This window comes from Salmo trutta, chromosome 12 (assembly GCF_901001165.1).
Source record: "Salmo trutta chromosome 12, fSalTru1.1, whole genome shotgun sequence".
NCBI classification, from domain to species: domain Eukaryota; kingdom Metazoa; phylum Chordata; class Actinopteri; order Salmoniformes; family Salmonidae; genus Salmo; species Salmo trutta.
This window is the reverse complement of record NC_042968.1, coordinates 41,932,535-41,946,208: the sequence shown is the minus strand read 5'-3', so window position 1 is coordinate 41,946,208 and position 13,674 is coordinate 41,932,535. Positions and strand designations below refer to the sequence as shown.

Genomic DNA, 13,674 nt, shown 5'->3' with positions numbered 1-13,674 from the left:
GTCGAGGGTTAGGTCCTAGCCTAGTGACCGTCTTCATGTTATCTAAGTATTACTACCTCCAGTAGATATCTGATGCTGTAAGGCAGGGTACAGGTCGAGGGTTAGGTCCTAGCCTAGTGACCGTCTTCATGTTATCTAAGTGTTACTACCTCCAGTAGATATCTGATGATGTAAGGCAGGGTATAGGTCGAGGGTTAGGTCCTAGCCTAGTGACTGTCTTCATGTTATCTAAGTGTTACTACCTCCAGTAGATATATGATGCTGTAAGGCAGGGTACAGGTCGAGGGTTAGGTCCTAGCCTAGTGACCGTCTTCATGTTATCTAAGTGTTACTACCTCCAGTAGATATCTGATGCTGTAACGCAGGGTACAGGTCGAGGGTTAGGTCCTAGCCTAGTGACCATCTTCATGTTATCTAAATGTTACTACCTCCAGTAGATATATGATGCTGTAACGCAGGGTACAGGTCGAGGGATATGTCCTAGCCTAGTGACTGTCTTTATGTTATCTAAGTGTTACTACCTCCAGTAGATATCTGATGCTGTAACGCAGGGTACAGGTCGAGGGATATGTCCTAGCCTAGTGACTGTCTTCATGTTTAGGTTATCTAAGTGTTACTACCTCCTGTAGATATCTGATGCTGTAACGCAAGGTACAGGTCGAGGGATATGTCCTAGCCTAGTGACTGTCTTCATGTTTAGGTTATCTAAGTGTTACTACCTCCAGTAGATATCTGATGCTGTAAGGCAGGGTACAGGTCGAGGGTTAGGTCCTAGCCTAGTGACCGTCTTCATGTTATCTAAGTATTACTACCTCCAGTAGATATCTGATGCTGTAAGGCAGGGTATAGGTCGAGGGTTAGGTCCTAGCCTAGTGACTGTCTTTATGTTATCTAAGTGTTACTACCTCCAGTAGATATCTGATGCTGTAACGCAGGGTACAGGTCGAGGGTTAGGTCCTAGCCTAGTGACCGTCTTCATGTTATCTAAGTGTTACTACCTCCAGTAGATATCTGATGCTGTAAGGCAGGGTACAGGTCGAGGGTTAGGTCCTAGCCTAGTGACTGTCTTCATGTTATCTAAGTATTACTACCTCCAGTAGATATCTGATGCTGTAAGGCAGGGTACAGGTCGAGGGTTAGGTCCTAGCCTAGTGACTGTCTTCATGTTATCTAAGTGTTACTACCTCCAGTAGATATCTGATGCTGTAAGGCAGGGTACAGGTTGAGGGTTAGGTCCTAGCCTAGTGACTGTCTTCATGTTATCTAAGTGTTACTACCTCCAGTAGATATCTGATGCTGTAAGGCAGGGTACAGGTCGAGGGTTAGGTCCTAGCCTAGTGACCGTCTTCATGTTATCTAAGTGTTACTACCTCCAGTAGATATCTGATGCTGTAACGCAGGGTACAGGTCGAGGGATATGTCCTAGCCTAGTGACTGTCTTTATGTTATCTAAGTGTTACTACCTCCAGTAGATATCTGATGCTGTAAGGCAGCAGGTTCCGGAGGGTCACAGCGGGGTGGAGATGGATGACGTAGGCAGGGTCCCAGTCGTCCTCTCGCTGGGAGGAAATGAAGGTCAGGTGATCTGGTGTGGCCAAGGTGGTCACCTGGAGGGGCAGGAAGCTGCTGTCTGCCGACGGACACTGGAGAAGGGACCGCACCTCAGAGCTCAGGTGGACCTGCTCCTTCCAGGCGATACAGGTAGACGACGGGCCGTACTGGCCCTCTAGGCACCCGGCTGGCTGGAGGAAGAGCTGACACCTATAGTGGGAGAGAGGACGACGAGACCACGTTTTATAACTAACAATAATCCAGTTAAACATAACCCTAGCTGACATCTGCATCAGAGAGAGAGGGGAGGAGGTGTGGAACAAGGTAAGGACAGGGGAGTCTGTATAAAAGTCCTAGAACATTTGTTTAAAGTTGTAGAATATTTGTTTAACCCCTGTAAGTCTAAGCGGTTGGGAATTGCTAAGCTGACGTATATAATCGTTTTAAGATGGTTCAAACTATGGATCATTTAGCTATTTGATTTAGAATTTTAGGACCCTTTTTAGATATCTCGTACAACGCTGTGTACTACTCCCTTCACAGAACAGAGCAAACTGGCTCTAAACAGAATAGAAAGAGGAGTGGGAGGCCCCGGTGCACAACTGAGCAAGAGGACAAGTACAGTAGAGTGTCTATTTTGAGAAACAGACACCTCACAAGTCCTCAACTGGCAGCTTCATTAAATAGTATCCGCAAAACACCAGTCTCAACGTCAACAGTGAAGAGTCGACTCCGGGATGCTGGCCTTCTAGGCAGAGTTGCAAAGAAAAAGCCATATCTCAGACTGGCCAATAAAATAAAAGATGGGCAAATGAGCACAGACACTGGACAGAGGAACTCTGCCTAGAAGGCCAGCATCCCAGTCACCTCTTCACTGTTGACGTTGAGACTGGTGTTTTGAGGGACTATTTAATGAAGCTGTCAGTTGAGGACGTGTGAGGCGTCTGTTTAGAGTCTATAGACTGATATCATGTTGTCTTTTCCTGTTCAGTACCTAACCATGGTGGACCTGCTAGAGTCCTCAACTGGCAGCTTCATTAAATAGTACCCGCAAAACACCAGTATCAACGTCAACAGTGAAGAGGCAACTCTGGGATGCTGGCCTTCTAGGCTGAGTTCCTCTATCCAGTGTCTGTGTTCTTTTGCCCAACTTAATCTTTACTTTTTATTGGCCAGTCTGAGATACGGCTTTTCTTTTGCATCCCGGAGTCGCCTATTCACTGTTGACGTTGAGTCTGCTGTTCTGTGAAGGGAAGATCTTCAGTTTCTTGGCAATTTCTCGCATGGAATAGCCTTCATTTCTCAGAACAAGAATAGACTGACGAGTTTCAGAAGAAAGTTATTTGTTTCTGGCAAATTTTGAGCCTGTAACCGAACCCACAAATGCTCCAGATACTCAACTAATTTTTATCACAAACGGTTCTGACGCTACAAACAAAGAAGTTGGCACATCGACGGTAGCGACATCAGACGAGTCCCCTGACACTTGTAAGTCAATAGAGCAAAACGGAGAACCCCGTTGTGTTCGTGAGAGTCTACCCTTTCCATAAAATGGTCATAGTTTGTACGTCAAACCGTTCGGATGCTAAATAAGTTGACAAAACAGCGCTCTAGCTCTGCCACCTTTCACCCCAGATGAGGAAACGCGACACTAGTGAATGGAGTGGATTGAGACGCACCCAATGAAAAAAACACAACATCTCTAGGCTAAACTGACGGATTTTGAAGGGGCATCTTTTGTTATGTAACTTATATTGACACACCGGTGGGTGTAGGGGGTTAATACTTGTTTGAAGCACTAGAATACTTGTTTAAAGCACTAGAATACTCGTTTAAAGTACTAGAATACTTGTTTAAAGTACTAGAATACTCGTTTAAAGTACTAAAATACTTGTTTAAAGCACTTGTTTAAAGCACTTGTTTAAAGTACTAAAATACTTATGGTGCCACTCTCTCGAACGTGGTCCTTCGAGCCGGATAATGGATACTGAGACTGAGCAAGGGGACACCTGGATCTCCCAAGCTGCCCAGCTCATCACACATCAACCTCTTAATTTCCTGTTTATGATTAGCATCTCATAAATAGTATCCTTTGTCTGTACGCTGCGATCACCGGCCTTTCAGCAGCCATGTTGAAATAGAGCTGTCCATTCATACGATAAGTAACCAATATAATTATGTAAAATTGTCCTTCCGAGTATATTTGCGACGTGCAGGCACACACGTGCAAACACTTGGTAAAAGTGTATCTCGCTTCCCTACGATGATAATTAGCAAATACAATTACGGCAATTCAAGGAGAAGTTACTAGAACACTCGTTGGCCTACACAAGTACTAGTCCCTGGTGTCATACACGTGTGCTGTTTGAGGAGGACAGTTCCTCCTGCTCTTCAGGAGAAGTGGTCTTACCGGGTGAGACTGAATCCAAAATACTGACCCTTATTTTACCTGATAGGTTGACTGAGAACACATTAACAGCGACAGAAAATGTGTTACCAATGTTGGGTAAAGTGAACCAAAATGGCCCCTGGTAAGTACACGCTGTGTTACACCCTGTATAAAAGGTCTCTGTGTAAGGTCCCTCTCTAAGGCCCCTCTCTAAGGTCCCTCTGTACAAGTCCAGGGCTACCGACACGGTTATTACCTATCCTACCGACACGGTTATTACCTGTCCTACCAACATGGCTATTACCTGTCCTACCAACACGGCTATTTCCTGTCCTACCAACACGGCTATTACCTGTCCTACCAAAACGGTTATTACCTGTCCTACCAAAATGGTTATTAAATGTCCTACCAACATGGTTATTAAATGTCCTACCAACATGGTTATTACCTGTCCTACCAACATGGTTATTACCTGTCCTACCAACATGGTTATTACCTGTCCTACCAACATGGTTATTACCTGTCCTACCAACATGGTTATTATCTGTCCTACCAACATGGTTATTACCTGTCCTACCAACATGGCTATTACCTGTCCTACCAACATGGTTATTACCTGTCCTACCAACATGGTTATTTCCTGTATGAGTCCTGTACTACCAACATGGTTACTACCTGTCCTACCAACATGGTTATTTCCTGTATGAGTCCTGTACTACCAACATGGTTATTACCTGTACTACCAACATGGTTATTACCTGTACTACCAACACGGCTATTACCTTTCCTACCAACACGGCTATTACCTGTCCTACCAACACGGCTATTACCTGTCCTACCAACACGGCTATTACCTGTCCTACCAACACGGTTATTACCTGTCCTACCAACATGGTTATTTCCTGTATGAGTCCTGTCCTACCAACATGGTTATTACATGTCCTACCAACACGGCTATTGCCTGTCCTACCAACATGGCTATTACCTGTATTACCAACATGATTATTACCTGTCCTACCAACATGGTTATTTCCTGTATGAGTCCTATACTACCAACATGGTTATTACCTGTCCTACCAACATGATTATTACCAACATGATTATTACCTGTCTTACCAACATGGTTATTACCTGTTCTACCAACATGGTTATTGCCTGTCCTACCAACATGGTTATTTCCTGTCCTACCAACATGGTTATTACCTGTCCTACCAACATGGTTATTACCTGTCCTACCAACATGGTTATTACCCGTCTTACCAACATGGTTATTACCTGTCCTACCAACATGGTTATGACCTGTCCTACCAACATGGTTATGGCCTGTCCTACCAACATGGTTATTACCTGTCTTACCAACATGGTTATTACCTCTCCTACCAACATGGTTATTACCTGTCCTACCAACATGGTTATTACCGGTTCTACCAACATGGTTATTACCTGTCTTACCAACATGGTTATTACCTGTCCTACCAACATGGTTATGACCTGTCCTACCAACATGGTTATGGCCTGTCCTACCAACATGGTTATGGCCTGTCCTACCAACATGGATGGTTATGACCTGTCCTACCAACATGGTTATGACCTGTCTTACCAACACGGTTATTACCTGTCCTACCAACACAGTTATTACCTGTCCTTCCAACATGGTTATTACGTGTCCTACCAACATGGTTATTACCTGTCTTACCAACATGGTTATTACCTCTCCTACCAACATGGTTATTACCTGTCCTACCAACATGGTTATTACATGTTCTACCAACATGGTTATTACCTGTCTTACCAACATGGTAATTACCTGTCCTACCAACATGGTTATGACCTGTCCTACCAACATGGTTAAGGCCTGTCCTACCAACATGGTTATGACCTGTCCTACCAACATGGTTATGACCTGTCCTACCAACATGGTTATTACCTGTCCTACCAACATGGTTATTACCTGTCCTACCAACACGGTTATTACCTGTCCTACCAACACGGTTATTACCTGTCCTACCAACACGGTTATTACCTGTCCTTCCAACATGGTTATTACCTGTCCTACCAACATGGTTATTACCTGTATGAGTCCAGGGCTACATCAGACTCTATCTCAGGCTCTGCCAGTCCTATATTCACCATCCCTCTGGATTTGGGACAATACTTCAGGATGTTAAACGGCACTGAGAAATGGTTCTGGATCTGAAACACAAAACCACATTGAAAAACAGTCAGTTAAGGATGACATCATGCTTTTTTGACTCAATGGAAACAAAAACACAGATTTTACTGTAATTGAAAAGTGCTGAATAAATCAAATGTATTTTAATATCAGCTGCGTTCACGTTGCAAGTCCACAAGACTTGTTACTCTCTACTGAAAGCTGTTGAGTGTCTATAGTCTACAGGAGGACAGTTCCATAGAGAGTGTGTGATGGAGGACAGCTCCATAGAGAGAGAGTGAGTGATGGAGGACAGCTCCATAGAGAGAGAGTGAGTGATGGAGGACAGCTCCATAGAGAGTGAGTGATGGAGGACAGCTCCATAGAGAGTGATGGAGAACAGCTCCATAGAGAGAGAGTGAGTGATGGAGGAAAGCTCCATAGAGAGAGTGAGTGATGGAGGAAAGCTCCATAGAGAGAGAGTGAGTGATGGAGGAAAGCTCCATAGAGAGAGAGTGAGTGATGGAGGACAATTCCATAGAGAGAGAGTGAGTGATGGAGGACAGCTCCATAGAGAGAGAGTGAGTGATGGAGGACAGCTCCATAGAGAGAGAGTGAGTGATGGAGGACAGCTCCATAGAGAGTGATGGAGAACAGATCCATAGAGAGTGAGTGAGTGATGGAGGACAGCTCCATAGAGAGAGAGTGAGTGATGGAGGACATCTCCATAGAGAGTGAGTGAGTGATGGAGGACAGCTCCATAGAGAGTGAGTGAGTGATGGAGGACAGCTCCATAGAGAGTGAGAGAGTGATGGAGGACAGTTCCATAGAGAGTGAGTGAGTGATGGAGGACAGCTCCATAGAGAGTGAGTGATGGAGGACAGCTCCATAGAGAGTGAGTGAGTGATGGAGGACAGCTCCATAGAGAGTGAGTGAGTGATGGAGGACAGCTCCATAGAGATTTGCTGACCTGTAGCGGAGAACGAACGGTGATGACCTTGTTTCCTTCTGAGGCGTCAATCTGTAGCAATACAGACACGTTCTCCTGCAGCACGGGATCTCTCACGTTATACAGCCTCCTGCCAGGCTTATCCACCGCCATGTTGGAGATCTCACTGTAACCTGTAGGAACTGTGGAGGAGACAGACCAGTGGACATGTTCAGCTACTGACTGGATCCATTATCCAATGGCAGTGGAATAGCATTAAAAATCCACATGACAAGATGTTCAGTTCAAATCCCATTCAAACACAGGAGGCAGGTAGCCTAGTGGTTAGAGGAGGCAGGTAGCCTAGTGGTTAGAGGAGGCAGGTAGCCTAGTGGTTAGAGGAGGCAGGTAGCCTAGTGGTTAGAGGAGACAGGTAGCCTAGTGGTTAGAGGAGACAGGTAGCCTAGTGGTTAGAGGAGGCAGGTAGCCTAGTGGTTAGAGGAGGCAGGTAGCCTAGTGGTTAGAGGAGGCAGGTAGCCTAGTGGTTAGAGGAGGCAGGTAGCCTAGTGGTTAGAGGAGGCAGGTAGCCTAGTGGTTAGAGGAGGCAGGTAGCCTAGTGGTTAGAGGAGGCAGGTAGCCTAGTGGTTAGAGGAGGCAGGTAGCCTAGTGGTTAGAGGAGGCAGGTAGCCTAGTGGTTAGAGGAGACAGGTAGCCTAGTGGTTAGAGGAGGCAGGTAGCCTAGTGGTTAGAGGATGCAGGTAGCCTAGTGGTTAGAGGAGGCAGGTAGCCTAGTGGTTAGAGGAGGCAGGTAGCCTAGTGGTTAGAGGAGGCAGGTAGCCTAGTGGTTAGAGGAGGCAGGCAGCCTAGTGGTTAGAGGAGGCAGGTAGCCTAGTGGTTAGAGGAGGCAGGTAGCCTAGTGGTTAGAGGAGACAGGTAGCCTAGTGGTTAGAGGAGGCAGGTAGCCTAGTGGTTAGAGGAGGCAGGTAGCCTAGTGGTTAGAGGAGGCAGGTAGCCTAGTGGTTAGAGGAGGCAGGTAGCCTAGTGGTTAGAGGAGGCAGGTAGCCTAGTGGTTAGAGGAGGCAGGTAGCCTAGTGGTCAGAGCATTGTACTAGTAACCGAAAGGTTGCAAGATCGAATCCCTGAGCTGACAAAGTATAAATGTGTCGTTCTGCTCCTGAACAAGGCAGTTAACCCACTGTTCCTCGGTAGACCGTCATTGTAAATAAGAATTTGTTCTTAACTGACTTGCCTAGTTAAATTAAGGTAAAATATATTTTTATATATAAATAAATATACAGTAGTCTACTGACCGATGCTGAGGTTGAAGAGGCAGCTCTCCTGGCGCTGCAAGGCAGACAGTTTGCCCCGTACCGAGGTTCCAAACCCGGAGTACTCCAGGTCCACGCTCTGCCCTACTCCCACCTCGTGGAGCTTGCCCTGCCCAGGGGAGGCCACCACCCGCAGGTTGGCACTGTGCTGCACGGTGAGGGAGATGCCCAGCGCATTACGGATGGTGAAGGGGGCCTTCTCCTTCAGACTGTGATCAAAGGTAGAGGCTGTGCCCTCAGAGAATGCCTGAGCAGAAATGACAGAACAGTAATTGTACTGTGAATAAACGATCTGAAATGTTCAAAATTGTTCATTTTGGAAGCAAACTTATAAACAATAGGTTAGTTTGTGGGACCTAGATGAATCTAGTCCTGGTTTAAAAACAAGACTAATCTAGGAAGGGCTTTAACTAGGGCTGGAGAAACGGGGCAAACGTTTATAGGAAGAATTGGAAAAACCTTGAAAATCAGCAGCTGGCCATCAGAACTGGATTATAAGGAGACAGAGAGTTTTCTGTCATGTATTGTTTGTTGTCAGGACAGTACAATGATGTACAAAAGACACATTAGCCCAGACAACAGCCCGAACACTCGGGATCCAGGCTTGATTTAATCAAATCAAAAGCTATAATCACACAGCTAGAGGAGGTCCGTGGCTTTATTAGACAGAAGGGAATCACAGGCAGATTGGATGAGCTACTGTTAACCTGGTCAGATTCAATCTGTCCACATTGACATGAATAATGGGTCTACTGTTGACTGTTCCTCAGCCATGTTCCTGTATTCTATGTACATGCAGTGTGTGTGTGTGTGTGTGTGTGTGTGTGTGTGTGTGTGTGTGTGTGTGTGTGTGTGTGTGTGTGTGCCGCGCACGTATACAGTACGTGGGTGTGCCGGCTTGGCTGTGTGTGCGTGTGTTTGCTGGTGTGTATGTGTTTGCTGGTGTGTGTGTGTGTGTGTTTGCTGGTGTGTGTATGTGTATGTTTGCTGGTGTGTGTATGTGTATGTTTGCTGGTGTGTGTGTTGGTGTGTGTATGTGTTGTTTTGTGTGTTGGTGTTTGCTGGTGTGTGTTGGTGTGTGTGTTGGTGTGTGTGTGTGTGTTGGTGTGTGTGTGTGTGTTGGTGTGTGTATGTGTTGGTGTGTGTATGTGTTGGTGTGTGTATGTGTTGGTGTGTGTACATGCTGGTGTGTGTACATGCTGGTGTGTGTACATGCTGGTGTGTGTTGGTGTGTGTGTGTTGGTGTGTGTGTGTGTTGGTGTGTGTGTGTGTTGGTGTGTGTGTGTTGGTGTGTGTGTGTTTGCTAGTGTTTGCTGGTGTGTGTATGTGTTGGTGTAAGTGTGTGTGTTGGTGTGTGTACATGCTGGTGTGTGTGTGTGTACCTTGGCTAGGTTGGTGAACACATTGAGGCAGCACTTAGAGACGGTAATGTTCATGGTGTCCTTGGAACAGATGTTGATGGCGGTGCGCGGCTCAGGGAGCACCACGAAGTCATCCCCAGGAACAGGGCTCTTATCCTGCACAGGGTTGTTCTTCATCTACAGGGCGAAGGAGGAGGACAACATGGTGAACACAAACACTGAATGGATAGAGATACCAATCTGTTAGGTTTATCGATCGATCCACCCATCCATCCCTCCATCAAAATGATTGAATAGCAAAACTCAGAAACATGATGTTTGTGATCTACAGCATAATCATGTTTATATAGCTTGAGGTTCCACTATGAGGTTGGTTAGGGTTACTCAGCATACCTCTAGGTTGAGGTTCCACTGAGGTTGGTTAGGGTTATTCAGTGTACCTCTAGGTTGAGGTTCCACTATGAGGTTGGTTAGGGTTACTCAGCGTACCTCTAGGTTGAGGTTGGTTAGGGTTACTCAGCGTACCTCTAGCTTGAGGTTGGTTAGGGTTATTCAGCGTACCTCTAGGTTGAGGTTCCACTATGAGGTTGGTTAGGGTTACTCAGCGTACCTCTAGGTTGAGGTTCCACTATGAGGTTGATTAGGGTTACTCAGTGTACCTCTAGGTTGAGGTTGGTTAGGGTTATTCAGCGTACCTCTAGGTTGAGGTTCCACTATGCGGTTGGTTAGGGTTATTCAGCGTACCTCTAGGTTGAGGTTCCACTACGAGGTTGGTTAGGGTTATTCAGCGTACCTCTAGGTTGAGGTTCCACGATGAGGTTGGTTAGGGTTATTCAGTGTACCTCTAGGTTGAGGTTGGTTAGGGTTACTCAGCGTACCTCTAGGTTGAGGTTCCACTATGAGGTTGGTTAGGGTTACTCAGCGTACCTCTAGGTTGAGGTTCCACTATGAGGTTGGTTAGGGTTACTCAGCGTACCTCTAGGTTGAGGTTCCACTATGAGGTTGGTTAGGGTTATTCAGCGTACCTCTAGGTTGAGGTTGGTTAGGGTTACTCAGCGTACCTCTAGGTTGAGGTTCCACTATGAGGTTGGTTAGGGTTATTCAGCGTACCTCTAGGTTGAGGTTCCACTACAAGGTTGGTTAGGGTTACTCAGCGTACCTCTAGGTTGAGGTTCCACTATGAGGTTGGTTAGGGTTACTCAGCGTACCTCTAGGTTGAGGTTCCACTACGAGGTTGGTTAGCGTACCTCTAGGTTGAGGTTCCACTATGAGGTTGGTTAGGGTTATTCAGCGTACCTCTAGGTTGAGGTTCCACTATGAGGTTGGTTAGGGTTATTCAGCGTACCTCTAGGTTGAGGTTCCACTATGAGGTTGGTTAGAGTTATTCAGCATACCTCTAGGTTGAGGTTCCACTATGAGGTTGGTTAGGGTTACTCAGCGTATCTCTAGGTTGAGGTTCCACTATGAGGTTGGTTAGGGTTACTCAGCGTACCTCTAGGTTGAGGTTGGTTAGGGTTATTCAGCGTACCTCTAGGTTGAGGTTCCACTATGCGGTTGGTTAGGGTTATTCAGCGTACCTCTAGGTTGAGGTTCCACTACGAGGTTGGTTAGGGTTATTCAGCGTACCTCTAGGTTGAGGTTCCACTATGAGGTTGGTTAGGGTCATTCAGTGTGCCTCTAGGTTGAGGTTGGTTAGGGTTACTCAGCGTACCTCTAGGTTGAGGTTCCACTATGAGGTTGGTTAGGGTTACTCAGCGTACCTCTAGGTTGAGGTTCCACTATGAGGTTGGTTAGGGTTACTCAGCGTACCTCTAGGTTGAGGTTCCACTATGAGGTTGGTTAGGGTTATTCAGCGTACCTCTAGGTTGAGGTTCCACTACTAGGTTGGTTAGCGTACCTCTAGGTTGAGGTTCCACTATGAGGTTGGTTATGGTTATTCAGCGTACCTCTAGGTTGAGGTTCCACTATGAGGTTGGTTAGGGTTACTCAGCGTACCTCTAGGTTGAGGTTGGTTAGGGTTACTCAGCGTACCTCTAGCTTGAGGTTCCACTATGAGGTTGGTTAGGGTTATTCAGCGTACCTCTAGGTTGAGGTTCCACTATGAGGTTGGTTAGAGTTATTCAGCATACCTCTAGGTTGAGGTTCCACTATGAGGTTGGTTAGGGTTACTCAGCGTATCTCTAGGTTGAGGTTCCACTATGAGGTTGGTTAGGGTTACTCAGCGTACCTCTAGCTTGAGATTCCACTATGAGGTTGGTTAGGGTTACTCAGCGTACCTCTAGGTTGAGGTTGGTTAGGGTTACTCAGCGTACCTCTAGGTTAAGGTTCCACTATGAGGTTGGATAGGGTTACTCAGCGTACCTCTAGGTTGAGGTTCCACTATGAGGTTGGTTAGGGTTATTCAGCGTACCTCTAGCTTGAGGTTTCACTATGAGGTTGGTTAGGGTTACTCAGCATACCTCTAGGTTGAGGTTGGTTAGGGTTACTCAGCGTACCTCTAGGTTGAGGTTGGTTAGGGTTACTCAGCATACCTCTAGGTTGAGGTTCCACTATGAGGTTGGTTAGGGTTATTCAGCGTACCTCTAGGTTGAGGTTCCACTATGAGGTTGGTTAGGGTTACTCAGCGTACCTCTAGGTTGAGGTTCCACTATGAGGTTGGATATGGTTATTCAGCGTACCTCTAGGTTGACGTTCCACTATGAGGTTGGTTAGGGTTACTCAGCATACCTCTAGGTTGAGGTTGGTTAGGGTTACTCAGCGTACCTCTAGGTTGAGGTTGGTTAGGGTTACTCAGCATACCTCTAGGTTGAGGTTCCACTATGAGGTTGGTTAGGGTTATTCAGCGTACCTCTAGGTTGAGGTTCCACTATGAGGTTGGTTAGGGTTACTCAGCGTACCTCTAGGTTGAGGTTCCACTATGAGGTTGGATATGGTTATTCAGCGTACCTCTAGGTTGAGGTTCGTTAGGGTTATTCAGCATACCTCTAGGTTGAGGTTCCACTACAAGGTTGGTTAGGGTTATTCAGTGTACCTTTAGGTTGAGGTTCCACTATGAGGTTGGTTAGGGTTATTTAGCGTACCTCTAGGTTGAGGTTCCACTATGAGATTGGTTAGGGTTACTCAGCGTACCTCTAGGTTGAGGTTGGTTAGGGTTATTCAGCGTACCTCTAGCTTGAGGTTGGTTAGGGTTATTCAGCGTACCTCTAGCTTGAGGTTGGTTAGGGTTACTCAACGTACCTCTAGGTTAAGGTTCCACTATGAGGTTGGATAGGGTTACTCAGCGTACCTCTAGGTTGAGGTTCCACTATGAGGTTGGTTAGGGTTACTCAGCATACCTCTAGGTTGAGGTTCCACTATGAGGTTGGTTAGGGTTATTCAGCGTACCTCTAGGTTGAGGTTCCACTATGAGGTTGGTTAGGGTTACTCAGCGTACCTCTAGGTTGAGGTTGGTTAGGGTTATTCAGCGTACCTCTAGCTTGAGGTTGGTTAGGGTTATTCAGCGTACCTCTAGCTTGAGGTTCCACCTGCGTTTGCCGTCCTCCACTCTCTCTATCAGCGGTTCCCAGACAGCATGGGTCTCATTGAAGTAGTTCACCTGTCAACAGCCAACATATTCACAGTGTCAAAATCAGCATCCATCCCATTTATATCAATTTCAATGAACACACATTTTATTGATAATGAAATTCAAAGAACACGGGTAGTCGAAAGGTTTGTTTTATTTTTTATTTTACCTTTATTTAACTAGGCAAGTCAGTAAAGAACAAATTGTTATTTACAATGACGGCCTACCCCGGCTAAACCCGGACGACGCTGGGCCAACTGTGCGCCGCCCTGTGGGACTCCCTCTTGCACTGAGATGCAGTGCCTTAGACCGCTGCGCCACACGGAAGCCCAATGCACACATGAATGCCAAAGATAACAAGTATCCCTACATAAGTATGTAATGCACAAGACTAAAGAAA

At 46.2% G+C, this 13,674-nt stretch overlaps 1 protein-coding gene and 1 long non-coding RNA gene across 4 annotated transcripts in view; both read right to left on the bottom strand.

The window, feature by feature from the left end:
* LOC115203560 (vacuolar protein sorting-associated protein 13C) overlaps window positions 1-13,674 on the bottom strand; it is a 248,732-nt gene that overhangs the window by 76,747 nt on the left and 158,311 nt on the right. For both annotated transcript variants that reach the window (XM_029768341.1, XM_029768340.1), the window contains exons 54-59: window positions 13,215-13,304; window positions 9,731-9,886; window positions 8,331-8,595; window positions 7,063-7,223; window positions 6,012-6,133; window positions 1,464-1,761 (exon numbers count right to left, since the gene is read on the bottom strand). In XM_029768341.1, the coding sequence (XP_029624201.1) occupies window positions 1,464-1,761; window positions 6,012-6,133; window positions 7,063-7,223; window positions 8,331-8,595; window positions 9,731-9,886; window positions 13,215-13,304 (1,092 nt within the window). The remainder of the gene's footprint in view (window positions 1-1,463; window positions 1,762-6,011; window positions 6,134-7,062; window positions 7,224-8,330; window positions 8,596-9,730; window positions 9,887-13,214; window positions 13,305-13,674) is intronic.
* On the bottom strand, window positions 10,782-11,730 carry LOC115203565 (uncharacterized). Of its 2 annotated transcripts, none has more exons than XR_003880205.1 (3): window positions 11,656-11,730; window positions 10,957-11,420; window positions 10,782-10,819 (listed from the first exon to the last, which is right to left on the bottom strand). It is a non-coding gene; the product is annotated as an uncharacterized LOC115203565 (long non-coding RNA). The 2 variants fall into 2 exon arrangements; XR_003880204.1 differs by lacking the exon at window positions 10,782-10,819 and adding an exon at window positions 10,886-10,917.